The sequence below is a fragment of the Oreochromis niloticus genome, linkage group LG3, assembly GCF_001858045.2.
Source record: "Oreochromis niloticus isolate F11D_XX linkage group LG3, O_niloticus_UMD_NMBU, whole genome shotgun sequence".
In the NCBI taxonomy this organism is placed as follows: domain Eukaryota; kingdom Metazoa; phylum Chordata; class Actinopteri; order Cichliformes; family Cichlidae; genus Oreochromis; species Oreochromis niloticus.
In genome coordinates this window covers 24,842,680-24,861,726 of record NC_031967.2, presented here as the reverse complement: position 1 = coordinate 24,861,726, position 19,047 = coordinate 24,842,680, and the positions used below count along the sequence as shown (strand labels likewise).

The 19,047-nt window shown below is 39.0% G+C and overlaps 2 protein-coding genes and 1 long non-coding RNA gene across 4 annotated transcripts in view; 1 reads left to right on the top strand and 2 right to left on the bottom strand.

Moving 5' to 3' along the window:
* Nucleotides 1-7,520, top strand: part of LOC112846271 (uncharacterized) — a 20,864-nt gene extending 13,344 nt beyond the window's left edge. The window contains exon 3 of the long non-coding RNA XR_003219170.1: nt 7,357-7,520. This is a non-coding gene — a long non-coding RNA (uncharacterized LOC112846271). The remainder of the gene's footprint in view (nt 1-7,356) is intronic.
* LOC109194482 (B-cell receptor CD22) overlaps nt 1-19,047 on the bottom strand; it is a 477,380-nt gene that overhangs the window by 260,892 nt on the left and 197,441 nt on the right. The window lies entirely within an intron of this gene.
* LOC109204459 (low affinity immunoglobulin gamma Fc region receptor III) lies at nt 250-19,047 on the bottom strand. 2 transcript variants are annotated; one of them, XM_025905669.1, is made up of 11 exons: nt 18,979-19,047; nt 16,521-16,525; nt 2,736-2,887; nt 2,235-2,483; nt 1,968-2,087; nt 1,830-1,845; nt 1,659-1,750; nt 1,216-1,278; nt 1,056-1,115; nt 637-699; nt 250-417 (listed from the first exon to the last, which is right to left on the bottom strand). In XM_025905669.1, coding segments are annotated over exons 2-11 (942 nt in total). In that variant the 5' UTR covers nt 16,523-16,525; nt 18,979-19,047; the 3' UTR covers nt 250-292. The 2 variants fall into 2 exon arrangements, with proteins under 2 accessions (XP_025761454.1, XP_019221007.1); XM_019365462.2 differs by having other exon boundaries at nt 1,968-2,075.

Below are 19,047 nucleotides of genomic sequence, written 5' to 3'. Positions count from 1 at the left end.
AGATACATTCAAGGTTTATTACAAAATCTTTATGAAATATAACTGAATATAGAGCATGAATATTAAATAGGAATACACCTCCATTTGTTTTATACTAAAAGAGAGCAATATGTCTGATATAATGATTTAATATTGTAACTGTACATAAAGCTGAGCATGTCTGATATTTGGGGAGCAGAGGAGCAAGAGTGGCTTCATAAAAAGCTTCTTCTTGGCTTTGCTGCTACAGCTCTCCTCACTGACCTGTAAGACAAGCACAAAAAGACAAAGTGATTTCCAACATGTAAAGATATTATGAGCTGAAGACATTTAATAATGTGAAGAATAAATCAGCCTGCATGGCAGCAGAATTACTGAGAGAGCTTCCTGATGTGACTTCAGAATAAACTGCTGCATCAGCTGCAGGACTTGATTTTCCTGTGAATGAAGAGAAGATCATTGAAAACAATAATATCATTAACCAGGAGGAAACTTGATGTCTCCACTAATGCAAAGATAAAAGAGTATGATAGATTTTAATCAGCTGATGAATTGTTAATACATAAATATAAATATTAAAATAAACAGATTGACATTTTAATAGCAGATAAACATGTTGAACAATATTCAGTGGAGATGATGGCAGACTTTGCTCACCTTTGTTTTTCTTGGCTTTTTCTTTTTTGGGCTGTTTGACCTCAGCATACATCAGACTGTCCTCTAAAAGAGACGTCAGAGCTCAGGACACATTTGTTCAGCACAGATATGATGACAAGAACATTACTACAGAGTAAAAACATGAGAGAAACTATTTAGTTTGGGGACATATAGATGGACAATACCATACTGTACAATAACAATATCATTCTGTATATGAAGCAGACAAACTTACACTAAACTCTGAACGGCCCTCGATGTGTATAAGATTCAACTCTGCTGATGTGTAGTGGTCGTATGTAGTAGCTAAGCTTGGTAAGTGAATAACTAAACTCCATGTTGACCTATAATTACCTGCAATATAATGATGTGATGACACATTCAAGTACAAACACTGAATGAGACTGTTGTGACTGTACCTGCAGCTCCCGTCTTCACCTCAGAGTAAACAGCACTCTGCTCTGGTTTATGATGCTTCCCTGTCAAGATGATCAGATTAATGAAAATAATTAAAACATTTTAAGCACTTTAAAAACTTTCCAGGCTTTTATTTCTACACTGAGTGTTTTGTGTACTCACTCTTCTTTCCAAAGTTTTGAAGTGTAATCAGAGAGTATGTGACGTCTCGGGGTTCATCTGCACCTGAAATGTAAAAAATATTTGTAAACACGTCACATTTAATTTCATTAATTGTGTTTAAGTCAAATCCAGGAATATCAGATATTTTCAGAGCATGAACCCATCATGATGTTACTGTTTGTGTTGTTCTGATATGAAACAATAACATTTGTGGATTCTTTCAGTCGAGTTAAAGAAACAATCAGGTTGTAAAATCCTGTTTGTTTCTGATCTTTTGTGCATGTAGTCAGTTGGTTATTTGGATGTTTGTCCAACTGGATTTTGATAAATGTTCTTTGAAAAACTGCTGAGCACAAACTGAACCTAAGAAATGTTCCTGTTAATGGAGACTGAATGAAAAGTCAATATTAATAATGATAATAAAGATCGGTTTAAGTGCTGACCAGGATGAAGAGAGTTGTATTCATGAGTTTCATTCTGGTTGACTCCATGATTTGTGGAGGAGCCCGGACTGTGACTCTCAGACTGGATCGACCTGAAACATGAAATAAACACAATAAACTCAAAAGTAACTGATGTTTGTTTAAAATAATAATAAAAAGTATTTTACCAACCTGGTGAAGCAGGAATCTGTGAAAGAGACAAATGTTATTACACATGTTTGTGATTTAAATTGTTCGATCAGAATACATGTATATGTGTGAATAATTAAATAAACTCTCTAATACAGAATGAAAAGAAGAGGCTCTTACACTTGGACTGTCTGCAGCGATACAACAAGAGCAGGAGAATAATAATGAGAGAGACTCCACAAACCAGTCCAACAATCAACCACACAGGAGATGAAGAGCTGTCAGCTCCTGATACAGTTACTGTAACAACAAACAATAAAGTTTAATTATATTTTACAATTCATAAAATAATTTTAGGAAAGTTCTCAGAAAATGAAGCGAGGTGACTTCAAGCCTTAAAACAAAACTCATTTATAAAAATCCATCAAATGTTTTGATCCTGCTCACCTTTAACTGACATCCAGCTCTGTGCTGACTCTCTTCCTGAGTACTGACACTTGTAGAAACCTTCATCAGACTTTGACACTGCAGAGATCTTCAGCTCCCCTCGGGTATCATTTTGAACAAGTTTGTCATTGTGATAGAAAAACACATTGGAAAGTATTTTTTGTGTTCTCAAACTGCAGCTCAGACTAACAGAAGCTCCCTCAGTCACAGGATGAACAGGACTCACCAGGATAGGACCATTACCATCATCTGTGACACAATCACACACAGTTGTTTCAGTCACATCAGCTGGTGCACACTTTTAGAAAAAGCTGACAAAAAATAATAAGAACAGATTGTACAAATGCTTTTCATCATGAAGATCTGATCTTGTACATTTAAAAATTGCTGTATGTGTTTTATTTTTACCACATAATTACTTCACATACAGCAAAACTGGGACAAATGTTCATGTGATGTTTAAATCATTCAGATCCAAGAAGTAAATGTATAATAACATACTCTGTACAGTGATGTTGACTGCACTGCTGAACTCTCCTGATCCAGACTCACACCAGTACACTGCAGTATCTGACTTTGATGTGTTGATGTTACATGTGGATCCAGTCATTCTCCTACAGTCAGAGTACAGTCGGCCGTCCTCAGAGAACTTCCTCACTCTCCACTCAGTGAAGTTTCCCTCACAGGTCAGTGAGACAGAGTCAGAGGTGAAGTGTTGCACTCTGTCAGGACTCACTGTGAGAGACGCTGCTGAATGAACATCTGGAAACAACATGCAGTGAAGAGACAAAGCTCACAGATGTTAGCATTCAAAATATCACAATGAAAATATACGTTTGACTTTTGTGTGGTTCACAGGAGTCCTGCTAGTCATGCAGCCAGATTTACAGACTTTCAAATCATCAACATGAAGATTAAAATTCCTCAAACTGACCTGCAGACCAGACAAACTTTGGTTGACTGTGATCAGTGTGATACTCTGGGTCTCCTCTTCCAGCTCTGCACACATATCCTGCTGTGTGTGTCTGTCCATGAATGATGTAGGAGTCCTGTGCAGTCCCACTGCCATCAGGTAGCAGCTCATAACTGGAGGATTTCTCTGATAGATCAGGAACAGCTTTATACCAGTAGAAGCTCCATCCTGCAGACGGATGTTCAACCTCACAGTTCAGAGTTACTGAGGCTCCAGGACTCAGCCATGATGGAGACACAGTGAGGACAGGATGGGGTTTATCTGTTCAACAAAGATTTTCTCTCAATGTTTCGTCTCTTAACTCTGAATTCAATGTCACTAAAATGTTGACTCACAAATATTTATGATGAACTTTAAGAGTGAGACTATCTAAACATGTCAAATATCTCAACATGTACTAATAAAAACACATTTTTACAAACTGTTTCTATTTCCAGCTTAAATGAACTATGACTCTACTTACTGTCAGAAACTGTCAGTGTGACTGAATCACTCCACTCTGTTGTTTTATGCTGTGAACTTTTCATTCTGCCCTTACAGCGATAGTTTCCACTGTTGGATGATGAAGCAGATCTAATCCTGTATTCATTTCGATTTGGAGCTTTTATCCTGCTGTTTGTTTCCCACTCACAATCCCACTCAGTGTCTCCTCCATGGATCTCACATCTGACAGTGATCGTCTCTCCTCTGTATATCTCAGACCAGTTTGGATACAGAGTCACAACAGGCCTGTTTGAGGCTGTTACTGTTCAAGAAAGTACGATAAAAACACATGAATGTCAAAAATGTTAAAGCCTTTTGTTCTTCATCTTCCTCCTTAATCAGGAATTTATCTGACTTTGTGTTAAACTCACCAGTTTTCCCAATCCTGACTGACTGGCTGTCCTCTGTGTAGTAAACTGGGTTTCCTCTTCCTCCTCTGCACCTGTAGAGTCCTTCCTGTGAGACACTGATTTGTCCATTTGAGTGGAAAACTGCATTTTGTGTGGTCAGGGCTTCAGAGGATTTCTCATCTCTGTACCAGTAGTATTTCCATCCAGATGATGATGATGGGTTCACAGAGCAGGTCAGGGTCACACTGCCCCCTACTGGAACAGCTGTGTTATCAGCTCTCAGTTTGGCCTTTGGTTTATCTGCAGTTCAGTTTAGAAAAAGAACAAAAGTCAATGACTGAATCAAACCAGTTGAAATAACTTGGTGGAAATATGGAAATAATAAATATAACATAACTTTAGTGGTGAAGCTACAACAAACTGTACAACTATCACACAAACACAACACTAATCTTTCAGATTGAATTTGCTGCATTAAGTTAAAAACACACATGAGGAACAATCAGTGGATTTAATGTTTCTTAGTGGATGTGGTGGAGCAGCTGAGACAGATTCAGCATTTGTTCTGCATTTCATCTTTCATGTATTAGAGCTGCACAGCAGAGAAGTTACTCTCATATGTTTTGTTCTCTTCACTGTGAATAAAAAGCTGCTGTTCAGGTTTTTGTTGTTGGAATAAAAACTAAACATTTTACTGACCAACATGAAAGACAGTTATAAAGCTGTAAGAAAGAAGAAGTGCTTTTTCCTTATTTAGATACTCTGGATGAAAGATCTTACATGATACAGTCAGTGTGATGATATCACTCCACTCTGAGAAGAAATAGTCCCTTCTGCCCCGGCAGCTGTATCCTCCACTGTCAGACTCAGTAGCTCTGATGATTCTGTATTCATTGGATGTTGGAGGTGTGTTTAACTTGGCTGCTCTCCATTCATACGTCCACTGAGCTCCTTCACCTCCCTGAATCTCACATCTGACAGTGACTGTCTCACCGCTGTATATCTGAGTCCAGGATGGCTGCAGGGTCACAGTGGGTTTACTGGGAACTGTTCACAGGAAAAAAATATCCAGTAAGAGACGAAAAGAAAGATAAAGATAAAAAAAAATAAGACTGAATAAATTATTCTATTTGTCAGGAGTTGTCTCTCATCTCAGGGTTAATAAACTCACAGTTGTTGAATAAAATTGTTAGCACAGATTACATAATTACATCACTCAGTTTGGCAGAAATAAAATAATTAAACTCACAAGTTTCTGTAACTGTGACGTCACTGCTGTCCTCTGTGTAGTAAACTGGATCTCCTCTCCCTCCTCTGCAGTGGTACAGACCTCCTTGTGAGACACTAATAACTCTGTTTGCTTCATTTCCTCTCATGAGCTGAGCTTTAGAAGAGACTGAATCACGTCTGAACCAGTCAAACTTCCAGCCAGCAGAGCCCTCCACAGAGCAGCTCAGTGTCACACTGCCCCCTGCTGGTATGATTGAACTTTGTGCTGTCAGTGTGGCTCTGGGTTTACTTGCTGCTGAAGAAACAAAATGAATAAAACATTAAAACATAATCAAGGATAAACTTGCTACAGTACTGATCACAGTTTAAACATTCACTGATTAATTTATCTACAAACACAAACATTAATTTAGTAATCCTGCATGTAGGGATTAGAGATGGACCGATCCGATATTACGTATCGGTATCGGTCCGATACTGACGTAAATTGCTGGATCGGATATCGGTGAGAAATAAAAAATGTAATCCGATCCATTAAATATCAAAAAAACACCTCACAAAACTTGCGACATGGCGTAACTCGGCTCATAACCGTAGCACGTTGGAGCAGTGTGCTCACGTGATAGAGCGGCTGTGTGTATTTGTAGCCTCGCTCCCAAACCAGCATTTCATCTCCGAGGAAGTTATCCCAGAGAGAAGTAAAGCAAGTGTGTAAGTTCATCTCTGAATGTTTGTAAAGCGTACCTACGTTAAGCTTAACAACCGATATATGGAGCGTCTGCCTCTTCTCTCTCTCTCTCTCCTGCCGCTACTTCATGAAACTGCTTAATGATCAGCTGATCGGCTTTTCTGTCGCGAGTCCGTCTCTCTTCTTTGTTTTTGGCCCACTTTGCACCAGAAAGAGGAAACCAGCGGCTGAACAACAGCAGCACGTTTAACCTTGATAAGCTGTCGTTAGAATTTATTTAATATTACTTTCTACACCAGGATCCTTTTCTACGTAGCTGACGGCTGGTAACTGTGCAGGGGCGGATCTAGCAAAGTTTAGCCAGGGGGGCCGATAGGGCATTAACAGGGAAAAGGGGGGCACAAAGACATACTTTTTCTTTCTTATTCTCATTTAAAATGTCTAGCTTTTAATAAATAATTATCTGAATCTTACACCCAAAGTTTTAATCTGGTGTAAAATGTATAGAAGTCCATTACTGTATATAGTAACTGTTAAGTCTAATATACCCTAGTAAGCTATACTACTTTTTCCTTTGGGAAGGTACCATCTGTGCAGTCTGCAGTTCTGTAGAAGAAAGATGTTGAATCTATTTAATTATTCTTGAAAAATAATTTATTTCTGTGCATTTTTTTTTTCACACTGCATCAAATTAAAGTTGATTACGTTGATTAAGCATCATGACATGGAGGGTGGGGGGTGGTTCCCTATTTTTTTTGCTGGGAGTTTGCAACCCTATTAGTTAGGTTGCTTAATATTTCTGCTAAGTACTCTTTAAAATACCAGAATAGGAAGGATGGAGTAGGTTTAAGTTTATTAGATTGATCAGTATTGCTGAACTATGAAATATTTTGGGTGCAGTGTATTTTTTACATACAGGTATAACAGAATAGCTTTAGTGTTGTTGTTTATTTAAACTTGAGTATGAACTTATACAAAATGCAGCAAGATATTAAAAAAACAGTTTTATTGATTAAAAAATACACTATATCGGATTCATATCGGTATCGGCAGATATCCAAATTTATGATATCGGTATCGGTATCGGACATAAAAAAGTGGTATCGTGCCATCTCTAGTAGGGATGGGAGTAGAGAACTGGATTACAGTTGTCAAAGTCCTATGAATCATTAGTCTCTGCCTGAGTCTTATTGGTTCTTGAACTCTCGCTTTCAGTTTGCAGTAACAGTTTTCCTGTTAAGACAGATGTAAACATGAAAACATTAAATGTCAGCATGAATCATGGTCCAACTCACATGAAACTGTCAGTGTGAAGGCATCACTCCATCCTGTTAAGAGATAGTCACTGCTACCCCGACATCTGTAGTCTCCACTGTGGGACACTGAAACTCTGCTGAGCCTGTATTCACTGGATGTTGGAGGGCTGTTTGTGTTGGGTGCTGTCCATTCATATTTCCACACCTTTTCTTCACCTCCCTGAATCTCACATCTGAGAGTGATTGTCTCACCAGTGAATATCTGAGACCAGCTGTGCTGCAGCTTCACATCGATCCTGTTGGAAACTTTCCACAGTAAAAGTTCTCAGTTAGGACACAAAGGGAATGAACATTTTGATCATCCCTGTAGCTGAATCTCCTCCTGCTGGCTGATTGAAAATGGAAAAGAAAAATATTTTCTATAAAAAGGCCGATTAACAAGAGTCAGAAGTTTGCAGCTTGAAATCCTAACAGAACAAAAACAGATGCAGAAATCTGAAATGAATGTTTTATGTTCACCTTTCTGTTCAGATCAATAACTTTAAAACAGCTGAACTCATTTCAAGCATTTATCCACTGATTCAAATATATAAAAGAGGATGAAGTGGTTTCCAGTAACAAGGAAAGGTGAGCAAACACTGCATTAATGAAAACATTCACTATTATTTCCATATTTATTTTCAGAATGGAGCTCAAGGTGATGATCATTTATATGAAAAAGTCATTTATGGCCCCACCTGTCAGGTCATTTATGGGGGATAATAAAACGAACATAATTTTATACCAAATCACAATCATGCAGTGGTGAAGGCTGGGAGCCTGATACCCAGAACGGAGATGTCGGAGTGGGAAACTGGATGTTTTCACCTGACTGACTCTAAATCTACTGACAGGAAAGGCCAAGCCCTGACCTGGTGCCCCTCCCCTGAAACATAGCTGTGTTTATCACCTTATGATGACATTGTTCAGGTGGAGGGATGCGGTAAATAAATATGAATTATTTTCAGAAAGAAAGTTAAAGTAAAACTTTCATTACCTTGGCTAAGATTGGTGATTTATACATGTGAATTTCACACATTATTTGCACCATTATTGTATCAATGAAATGTTTTAAGAACTCATTGCTTCACAGGTTGTGACCATGTCTTACTTAGCCTACAGTGTACCTCAGTTTTTCACTCGATCAAAACACATAACAATGGCCATTGTCAATATACAGTCTATAGTATCAATCACAGGTAAAGCTCACAAACACAGCCTCCATCCTTCATTCCCAAAAAGTTGATTCTGATCATCTGGATGTAGAGTTTTCAGTGAGAAAAACTTTTCTCACTCATCCAAGTGACTTCTTCAGTCTCAGCTGACTCCAGGTTTCCCCAACATTATAAACAGTGCTGTTTATAAGGCTTCACACAAAAGTACTGACCCTTGTATGTGAAGTAGGTGAAATGAAGACACAGTTCCAAGAGCAAACACACTTGGTTGGTGCTGAGAGTGGTCCTGCTGCTGAGGTTGGGGTCATTTTGTAATCTTTTATGAAGTACCTTCTTTAGTGACTGGAAGACAAGTGAGGAGAGATGTAACATTGTACAAGACAATTGTTTCATCTGCCTCATTAATGTTATCTTTAACCTTCTCAACAAAATACAAATTGTTCTGGATGTGGTGTTTAGAGCTGCCTACCAACGGGTTGAGGATCGAAGCCAGAAACTTTGAGATGTTATAGGTGACCAAGTGGATCATACAGACAACTGGTCTTAAAGGTGCAGCCTTCATTAAACCATACAGACTTGGTGTAGCTTTCCCTGGGTATAGACTGTGGAATGAGGTCAGGTCAGTATCATTGTGCTATTATAACTGCTTCAGACAATCGATCAGCTTCTTTGCGTAACCAAAACCTGGGTCTCGTTTCAGGGCCTTATAAATATTTTGGCACTGAGCAGTGCTAAACTCCATCCTTCATTCTGTCAAACACTTTCTTACAAAGGTTATGATTAAGGTTTGTTGCAGTATCATCTACACACACTCACAAACATGTTGATATCCAAGTGTTTTAGATTGTTTAACAGCAGGTGTGTTTCTCCATCCCTCCACTTTTCTGTGTGAAAGGTAAAATACATTAAGATTTAACTTCCTGTTTTTACCTTATTTGCAGCTTTTGTGTTAAAATAAGTGCAAAAGTTTCAGTACACATCAATATTTCAAGAGTTCATAATGCTTCAAGATATGAAGTCTAAAAAGGCCTAAAAACTTGGGGACTGTGTGATACTGCAGAGTCCAGCAGACAGTTTGGAGTCAAACACTGACGTCATCATCACAGGTGTAGGAACCATTTCTGTAACACCAGCCAAACAGACACATTAGTATCAATAGGTATAGATGATTTACTGGATCCTCTGCTGGTTACAAAGCAGTGATTATACTTTGGAGTTTTGTGTTATACTGTGAGGAACTGGCCTGTTTGGAAGTTGCAGTAAGAAGAAAAACATATCTGTATATGATTTTGTGGACAGAGAGAGTGATGGATGATTTTATTGATTTCAGAGATAAATGAACATTTACAGCACGTCCATGCAGAGACTCTTAAAGACATGAGCGTGAGAAACAAGCTTTTCGCCGTTTCTCTTGATGCCCACATGCTTTATTTATTCTTTAGTCCAGCATGTGTCATCACCACAATAAAGCTACTTTTAACCTGTTTTCACACGTTGTCATACCTGCACATTTCCACTGTGCTGTGTTGACTTTAAAGGAGACAAACGTTAGACTTCAGGCTGAAACCACAGGCTGCATTTCCTCTTTTCTTGGAGGCCCAGACAGAAATGTTGTGGTATCAGATTTTCAGCAGATAAAAAAAACAACAACAACAGTCTTTTACACACATGCAGTCATCACAGTCTGCTCAGAAGAACAAAGGGGGGTCAGAAAATAAGTAAAGGGTGACCTGAACCACTAGACTCACATGTCATATGTACTCTTGTCTACACGCTGAGGCATCTGTCAATTAATATTAATCTGAAACATTATCACCCCCCTTTCTTTTCTTTGTGTGTGTGTTTGTATTCAGATTTGTGAAGTTGTGCCCTTAATCTTCATTATATCAAAACCCCAGAAACACAAGGAAGGTGCATCATGATGAGACCCAGAACCAAAACATTCAAGAAAAGCTGAATACACTAGTGTAGATAACACCCGGCAGTGTGGTAAATTGTGCTCACAGAGCATCTGCACCCCATAAGACCAAGAAGCCAAGAACACCAGCATGCTGTGTGAGAAACATGCTTGAAAGTCAGAGCCCCTCTGGCATCTTGCCCACAGTCTTGTGGGTTCACATGGCTAGTGGGTCCTCTCTGTGGCCGACTGGCTGTTAACTCAGTGTGTGAGAGTTTCTCCCACTGCATTGGGCTGTATCCTTCTGCTGCACTAAAGGACAGTGCTGCAGCCATGTAGCTCTGCTCATGTCATGTGCAGCCTTCCCACATCATGTAATTTCTGGGCATGACCGTGGAGACTATCAGAGCCGACAGGTCCCTCACCCCGAATTGACAGCAGACCTTGGGGGTGTGCCTAGATCCATTTGGGCTTCACTTGTGGGTCAGCTCCTGAGGCTGAGGGCTCTACGGTCAATAGCTGTTATATCAGTCATTGGGCGTCTCCTATGCTGGAGCTCCGAGCTGTCATCCTGGCACTCAAGCAGTTTCTGTCGCGACCGTTAAGGTACCATGTTATCATCAAGATAGAAAGCATGGTCACAGTAGCTTACATCTACAGGTAAGGGGGCCGAGGGTCTCCCCTCCTCTGAACGATAGCTACCAGACTGTGGCAGTGGGCTCAGCCTGTTCTACTCACTGAAAGCAGTTTATGTGCCAGGGCCATTGAACGTGAAAGTGGACATTACAATATGTTGAGGGAGAGCCCAATCCAAGAGGAGTGGAGACTCCATCCAGAGGTGGTCCACCAGATCTGGAGTTGCTTCAGAGGGGCAGAAGTAGACCTTTCTTTCCCCCAGAGAATCGACACATTGCCATATGTTCTTCTCCCTGGAGACAACCTGATGCACTCCTGGCCACAGGCTCTCTTTCCATACTTCCTCCTCCAGTTATTCCTTCACCGGGTACAGACTGAGGAGTTGAGGTTGATCCTGGTGGTCCCTCTTTCGCCCTACATGCTAGTTTTCAGCTATCCTGCCAGTCATGGCCAGGACGGGCGGGAGCTCCCTGTTCTGAGGGACCTCCTGTCCCAGGTGAGGGGGTCACTGTTCCATCTTTTCCCAGTAGGACTCAGGGTGACAGCCTGTACCCTGAGAGGGAGAGGCTCCATGCACAGCCTAATCTAAAAGTGAGAATGCTGCAGTAGTTTTGTGCACGATCCACCAGGACTGCCTACTGCTTTCTTTGGGGGCTGTTTGCCTCCTGGTGTGCGGTCCACCAGCTGGACCCCCACAAGACTGCAGTTGACATGATCCTTTGTGTGCTGCATGCTCTGTTGGTCCAAAGGCAATGATGCAGGTGACACAGGGGTTATCCTCCGGCCTAACCCTGGGTTGCTGCTGATGACCCTGTTTGAATTTCACCTGTCCAAGTAAATGCAGAGTTACGAATATCTCCCACTGGGGACCTGCACAAGGAGACAGCTGGGAGCCAGGTTGCCCTGTGCTATCTCCGTGCTTTGGCACAGCATGTTTTGCTTGCCCGGCCGTTTAGGAAGACAGACCAGCCATTTGTCAGCTTCGACTCTGGATTTCTGGGCAGACCCCTGTCTAAGTCTCGATTGTCCCACCGGGTTGTGGAGGCCATTCAGCAGGCATATGCCTCTTTGAATGTTTCCCTCCGTTCAGAGTGCGGGCCCACTGTGTCACAACATTAAAAATTTTAATCACTTTCAGCCAATAATCAATAAGAAATGTTTCATCCTTTCTAAAAACTAACTTTTATTTTGATCTAAATTTGTTCTTTAGACACAGTTACAGCTACATTTACAACACACAGAGTATTTTTTTATTCTTCTGCAACATGCTGTGATGTAAATAATAGACTCTGAAGTCAAAGTCTCCTTTATCATCACAGCTCTTGGAAATATTTAACACTCAGCCAAGCAGTTTAATCCATTGCGATGAATAACTAAATTGTGCCCTATGTTGAATACCAGCTGTAAACACAACCCAATGTTTATATGTCACAGGTATTTCTGTATGGTAGATGGTGATTATGTCTGAGATATGTTTTTGTATGGGAAAGGTGGAGAGTGACAATGATCTGACCGTCTGAAGTTACACAAAGAAAAATATATTTATATGTGGTTTTGTGGGTAGAGAGAGACGGGTTCTCTTAAGATTTCTTAATTCAAATATACATAAACATTTGCAGTGACCTGATGTGCTCTTCAGAGTACACATATACCCAGAGACAGGGACCCTAGAAACAGTACAACAGTATTTTTTTTAAATGAAAACTATTAACCTGTCACCATAAGAGAGGGAGAGAGATCTATACACTACAAACAGTCACATGTTAGAGAGCACAACTCATGCATTAAAAACCTTGTGTGCTGTCCATGGTGCTGAAATAATAACAGTTTAAAGAATTTAATATTTCACTGTTTGTTTGTTGTTTGCAATACTGCAAGATTTGGTATCGATCTGATACCAAGTAAATACAGGGCCTGTATCGATGATACTGATACTGGTACCAATACTTTTTAACATATAACACAGATGATGTTATATAATTAATAACATCATTGGTGTTGCTAATTCTGAATGAATTTTCATGACCTTTAACACAGCCAGGTTGCCTCTTTGATGAAACTGCTGCAGTGCGTACAGGAGACACAGAACAGAAACAGAAAGTAAAGTATCGAGTTCATTATACTTGTGAGGAGAGAGAACGTGTTGGTTGACCAGGAGGACTGGGAGACCATGACAGATACAATAAGTTATAAATCGATTAATGTCTCCCCCTATTGGCCACCAGCTGTAAACACAGTCCAGTGATTGTACTTCTGTATATCTGTATATCCACACTGACACTTACCCTTATTTACTCTGGGCCCACCAGCGGAAAATGTGAATGGTTCAGAAAAGAAGAGAAGCTGAGCTTTTCGGGGATACTTGGTGTATTACTTTCACAAGCTGCTGCTGTCTGAACACAGAAAAATCAACTCCTGCTGGGTTTTACCATGGCTGATCCCAAGGGCGTCGATTTGGCATGGACGGAAGGGACGTGTCCCCACCAATATCCAGCGATTATTGAATTGTCCCCACCAATAATTTGATCTCTTCGAGTAAAGAAAAACAAACCCGATAGAAAGAAAAAAAAAAGATCTGTCAACGTCTCATTCGCCCAGCGGTGCAGAAAGAGTTAAATTACGTTCTCTACTGGAGTCCTACCTCATGTGACAAATATGGCCATTGTGATTGGCTGTGCCTTTCAGGGAGCTCTGTTTAGTTTTAGCAGCGGCAATCCTGCGCTGTGAGGACCTGCAAGGAGGAGAGGAGGATGGCAGCAAAAAGGAAGAACCTGGTTATAAGAAAGTATTTTTCAAAGAAACCTGTAAGTCACTTAAAGTCAAGTTCACTCATAAAATGTGTCCGTCATAATAACGTTACAGGCAATACCAGGCCATACATGCCAACCCTCCCGATTTTTCCGCGAGAATCCCGAATTTCAGTGCCCCTCCCGAAAATCTCCCGGAGCCACCATTCTCCCCAATTTCTCCCGATTTTCCAACAAAATTGAAAAACCATGTCTTATTGGCCCAGCCAATTCCAGTTTCCAACAATGGCTAATACTACTGCAGCTACTTAGTATTAATATTACTCTTATTACTCTTTCTGGGTCGCGAAATAAACTTTTAACATATTTTCAGGCGAGAATGTAGTTGTGTAAATTTCAAATAACTTAAACATGTTATTGTTTGGCCTTTTTCAGTGTTTTATTTGTTCGTGAGTAAATCGGTTTGGCTGAGATTAAAGTTATTAGATTAGATTAGATTAAATAAAACTTTATTAATCCCTCGGGAGGGTTCCTCCGGGGTTTTCACACAGCTGAATAAATGTCAAACAGAAAACTGAGTAAACAGAAGTGTGAGATGGTCGAGAATCTACGCAAGCGTCCGGTTATATTTTATTTTATTTAGACAGCAAGGAGCAGACGGCAGAGGTGACGTAATTATGAAGGCTAGACCCCCCCAATTTCACAGTCGCTCATTTCCGGTCTACCCGGCTTTCGGAGGACCCGGCCCACTTAGACCGCGAAGGCCAGGTCCTCAGGTGGACGCAGCCTCTGAATTTGGACACCCCCGGAACAGGCCGGCGACATTTAACTTATTTTTTTTCCGATAAGTAAACACTGTAAAACCCCCTTTGAATGTCTCCCTAATTCTGAGGTCTCAAGGTTGGCAAGTATGTGCTAGGCTTTGGCCCACATCAGTCTAAAACTGTATGTAACCATGAAAAAAGTGTTGCCATGTCCACCAGGACAGTATAGTATAGACAGTATAGTATAGACTCCTTCACATAGTGGACATTGAGTTGTTGTGTGGGGCACCAGTAATCCATGTGTGTTGCTGTAACAGTAGTTCATGTTTAGAATAAAAAGTCACTGGTTTGATCGGGGCAACAGTGCGCCTAAAATGTTGCATAATTTTGCTGAGAGATCTTTTACTTTGTGGTAATCTTAGATGAGTAGTTTTATGGACAAAAACCACCAGGTCATTCAGTGTTCCCTTAGTACTAATGTATCAGAGATGTTGGTGTACTATAACTGAAGTAATGTTGTTAGGTCCTTAAAGTCATATTCTTTTATTGTCATGACTCTATTTGAAGCTTTTTTTTATTTTTGTATGATACCTGAGTTATATGGAATATGGCTGAAGTAAACTAAAGTCTAAAATACTTAGTCATTTGTTTAATAGTAATTTAACATTATATAATTCACATATAAAACTATGAATTGTAATTTTAAATGGTTTAAAAGCATGTAGAATAGCATATGTAGGCAAGTATATTTCTCCTTTTTTTTATCAAGAAGCAAAGACAAAAAGGAAAAAAAAAAGAAACTGGGCAGGGTTCGGTGGTTGAATCATCCGTCCCCACCAATGCCAAAACCAAATCTACGCCCTTGGCTGATCCACACTACCGTAACTCCTCGAGCAGTTGGGTTAAAAGAAACATTTCAAACGGTTACTGAAAGATGAGAAGATGAGCATTAAGAAACTTTACAGTGCATCATTAGAATGCACGTGCAAAGACGGTCCAATCATAGGGATGAATTGATGACACACGGAACAGAGAGGCGGGTGTGGAGAAGTGGCAACACCCAAAAATACCTGGAAATTTATAATATAAAAGGGAGGATTTATAAAAAACTTAACAACTTAACTATAAGTCTGAAAAAACAGAGTTTGTTTTTCTTTCCCACTTTAAACTGTGGTTCCACTCATAACAATACAATAATGTGAAATGGCTGCCAGATATTGAACTCTGAGGTTATTCTGAAAAAAGGACAAAAGCCTTCACTTATAGTTTGATTCTGAGATTCTTACAGCCAAAATGACCAAATAAGTCCAGGTGGCTACTTGGTAAATAAAGGGTCTTTCACAGGACCGACCTTGAACACTGATGTCTCTCTGATGTGGAGAACAGATTACTTCTTTGTTCTGTACTTTGTTCTGTTAGCAACATGTTGGGCAGCAATGAAGTGAAAACAGAATAACTAACTGAACATATCATAAATAATCATACAAACAGCTGGTTATCAGTGTGAGAAACACACTCTTGACAACTAAATGCTGAATAGTTTTCTAAAGGAGAGTTTTCATCAGTTCTCACAGTGTGGTATTTTTCCCAGTACAGGTAGATGATATAAAAATGTGCAGTCCACACAGAGAACAAGTGCAGTGCTACAGGGGCACACCTGACACTTTATATCCCTTCAACTAAGGAAATACTTTATATTTATATTTGACAATGTCAGCATGTAGTTGTCAAGAGAACATCGCTGTGCTGTTATTGTTTGCATTTCTTGTTGCCTCTTTGCTAAAACAAGTCATTTACTGAACAAAACATTTTTCTCTTCATCCACAGGCTGAGTTTCCTCTTTTCTGGAGGCTCAGACAGAAATCATGAGTCATTTTCTGACGTTTAATAAATAGGATATAGAAGAAACAACATCTTTATACACATATAAGCATCACAGGTCACCCAGAGGAACAAAGAAGTGTTGTTGTGATATTATTTTGATTATTTTTAAAGCACCACAATTATTTTACACACATCAAACTGTTCACAGCATAAAAGACACAAACATCACCTACAGAAAACAATTTGATCATACACAATTTTTTCCTCTTTCATGGCCTCAGTGATGACATGAATCACACTGCAAAATCTGAACAATGACTATACAGTTTTTGTGCATCACAATTTGGCAACAAGTAATGTAATTAACATGAAAATTATTATTATTATTATTATTATTTGTTGTTGTTGTTGTTGTTGTTGTTACTGATATGCAAAAATATGCAATAAAAATGTCCATACAGTAAGCTTTAAAGATCGCAGGTAAAATTCAGGAGGAAGTGAGCGAACATCTTAAAGAGATTTTTTAAATAAGAGACTGAAACAAACTCACAGAACCAAATCATGAAATTGTGTCTTGATGGAAACAATGTCCCACACCATCCAACCTCCACTTATTACAACAGAAATAAACACAATAAGATTTTAATACAAAGATTAACCATATTATCAGTCTTCCAGTGCTGACATTAAACCAACAGCATGTCATTGTTTAATATAACTGCTGTTGATCTGGATGCTGGCAGTTCTCTAAACGTTGTCAAAATGTTCTGAGTTGGATTTTGTTGCTGACGTTGTTCGTGAGTCTTGAGTTTTGTTGAAATAATCTTTTTATGGACCCGAAACAAAATCAGAACAAATACGACTTCAAAAGTGAAAAACAAAGAAATAATGGTGCCAAAGATGTGATGATGCTTTCTGACCTTTTACACTTTCACTCTTTAATCACACAGAACTGATCTCATCAGGGAAACTTACACTTTCTCACATTTTAGCTGCTTGTGTTTGAAATTTAAGAGGCTCATTATTTTATTCAGACACCACAACAGAAACACAACATAACTAAAACCAGTCGTGATTCAGCTCATCAGCTCCACAAAACTCTGAAACTTCAACAATGATGTCACACATTTACTGCACATGTAATCTGATTACTAATGATTCAGTGTCTGTAGAGTTCACATTTGTACCTGAGGCTGATTCAGGATTCACATTATTGTAGTCAGAGCTCTCCTCTGTGCCATCATGTCTGCCTGTTGTGATGATGGATTATTGTATTTAATAACATGGAGACTGTCTTCCTCTAAAATGACACAAGTTACAAAAACAATCGACCAATTATTACATTTCATGTTTGTTGTACTCACTCCTCTTATCAAGACCGTCAAGCTGAAATCCAGATGTGAGGTTGTTGTATTCATCTGCTGAAATAATGAAGTTTGATCCATGAGAATAAATATTTACATTTCTTACAGCTCTGTTATTATCAAAGTTTATACTGTTTGTACCACTTCCAGTGTTTCCAGAGCCTCTGATTGATTCATAGACTGAAAGGTCACCTACAAGTCGTTGAAAATAGAAGTTATAAAAGAAGTTAAATATAATGATTTATTTTTTTGTTTTTATCTAATAAAAGATTTTTTTTCTTCACTACAAACTGAGTGTTAAAAACTGTAATAAAGAGAAAAGTAATAATTTCTGGGCTCACCGTGAAGAAGAGAGGAGTAAACCTGAGTTTCATTCTGGTTGTTTGTTTGTTGTGAAGCAGAGCTTTGATTGGTGCTCTGAGACTGAGTGAGACTGAAACATTTAGCAAATAATGTAAATTTAATGAGGAATAATTCAAAGTTATTGTTGTGTTTAAAATGAAACTAAACTGCTGCACCAACCTGTTACAACAGGGTTCTGTAAAAAACACAAACATTATTACATCAGTTTGTTTAAAAGTGTCACAGCATTAAAAAAAAAAAAAAAAATTCTTTTAAAAGTCGATCAGAAAATCTCTCACTCTTTATTTTTCTGTAGCAAGACATCAGCAGCAGCACGACAATAATTCCACTAACAAGTCCGATGATGAACGGAACAATAAATGAACTTCTTTCACATCCAAAACCTGAAATGAGAAAACTTTAGGTCAGAGCCAGAAACAAAATAAAGCTGAACAGATCACATGATCACAATGCCAGCCCGAACTCTGAATTAACTTTATTTAGTGTGTGTAATTTGAACTCACATCAAAGATTAAAAATATTTGATTGTAAATATCAAAATTAATAATAATAAAAAACACAAACCATAAAATAAAACCTGAAACATTAAATAACATTTATATCTATATCTATCTATCTATCTATCTATCTATATATATATTTATTTTTTTTAATAATGAAAGAAACAAATGAGAGAGTCAGTTGTTACAACCTGCTGAGTGGTGTCTCTAACAGACAGCATGAAATGTTTAAAATTTGTGTTGAAGCAATTGGATTTGTGAAGAATTTAAATTTAGAAAAAAAACTAATGAATACCTTGCACAGCGAGTTTGACTCCATTACTGAACTCTCCAGAGTCAGACTCACACCAGTACACTGTAACACCCTCCTGTAAGCTGTGGATCTTATAAGAGGATCCACGCAGTTTCTGGCAGTCACAGTGAGACAGGAAGCCGTCCTCAGAGAACTTCCTCACTCTCCACTCAGTGAAGTTTCCCTCACAGGTCAGTGAGACAGAGTCAGAGGTGAAGTGTTGCACTCTGTC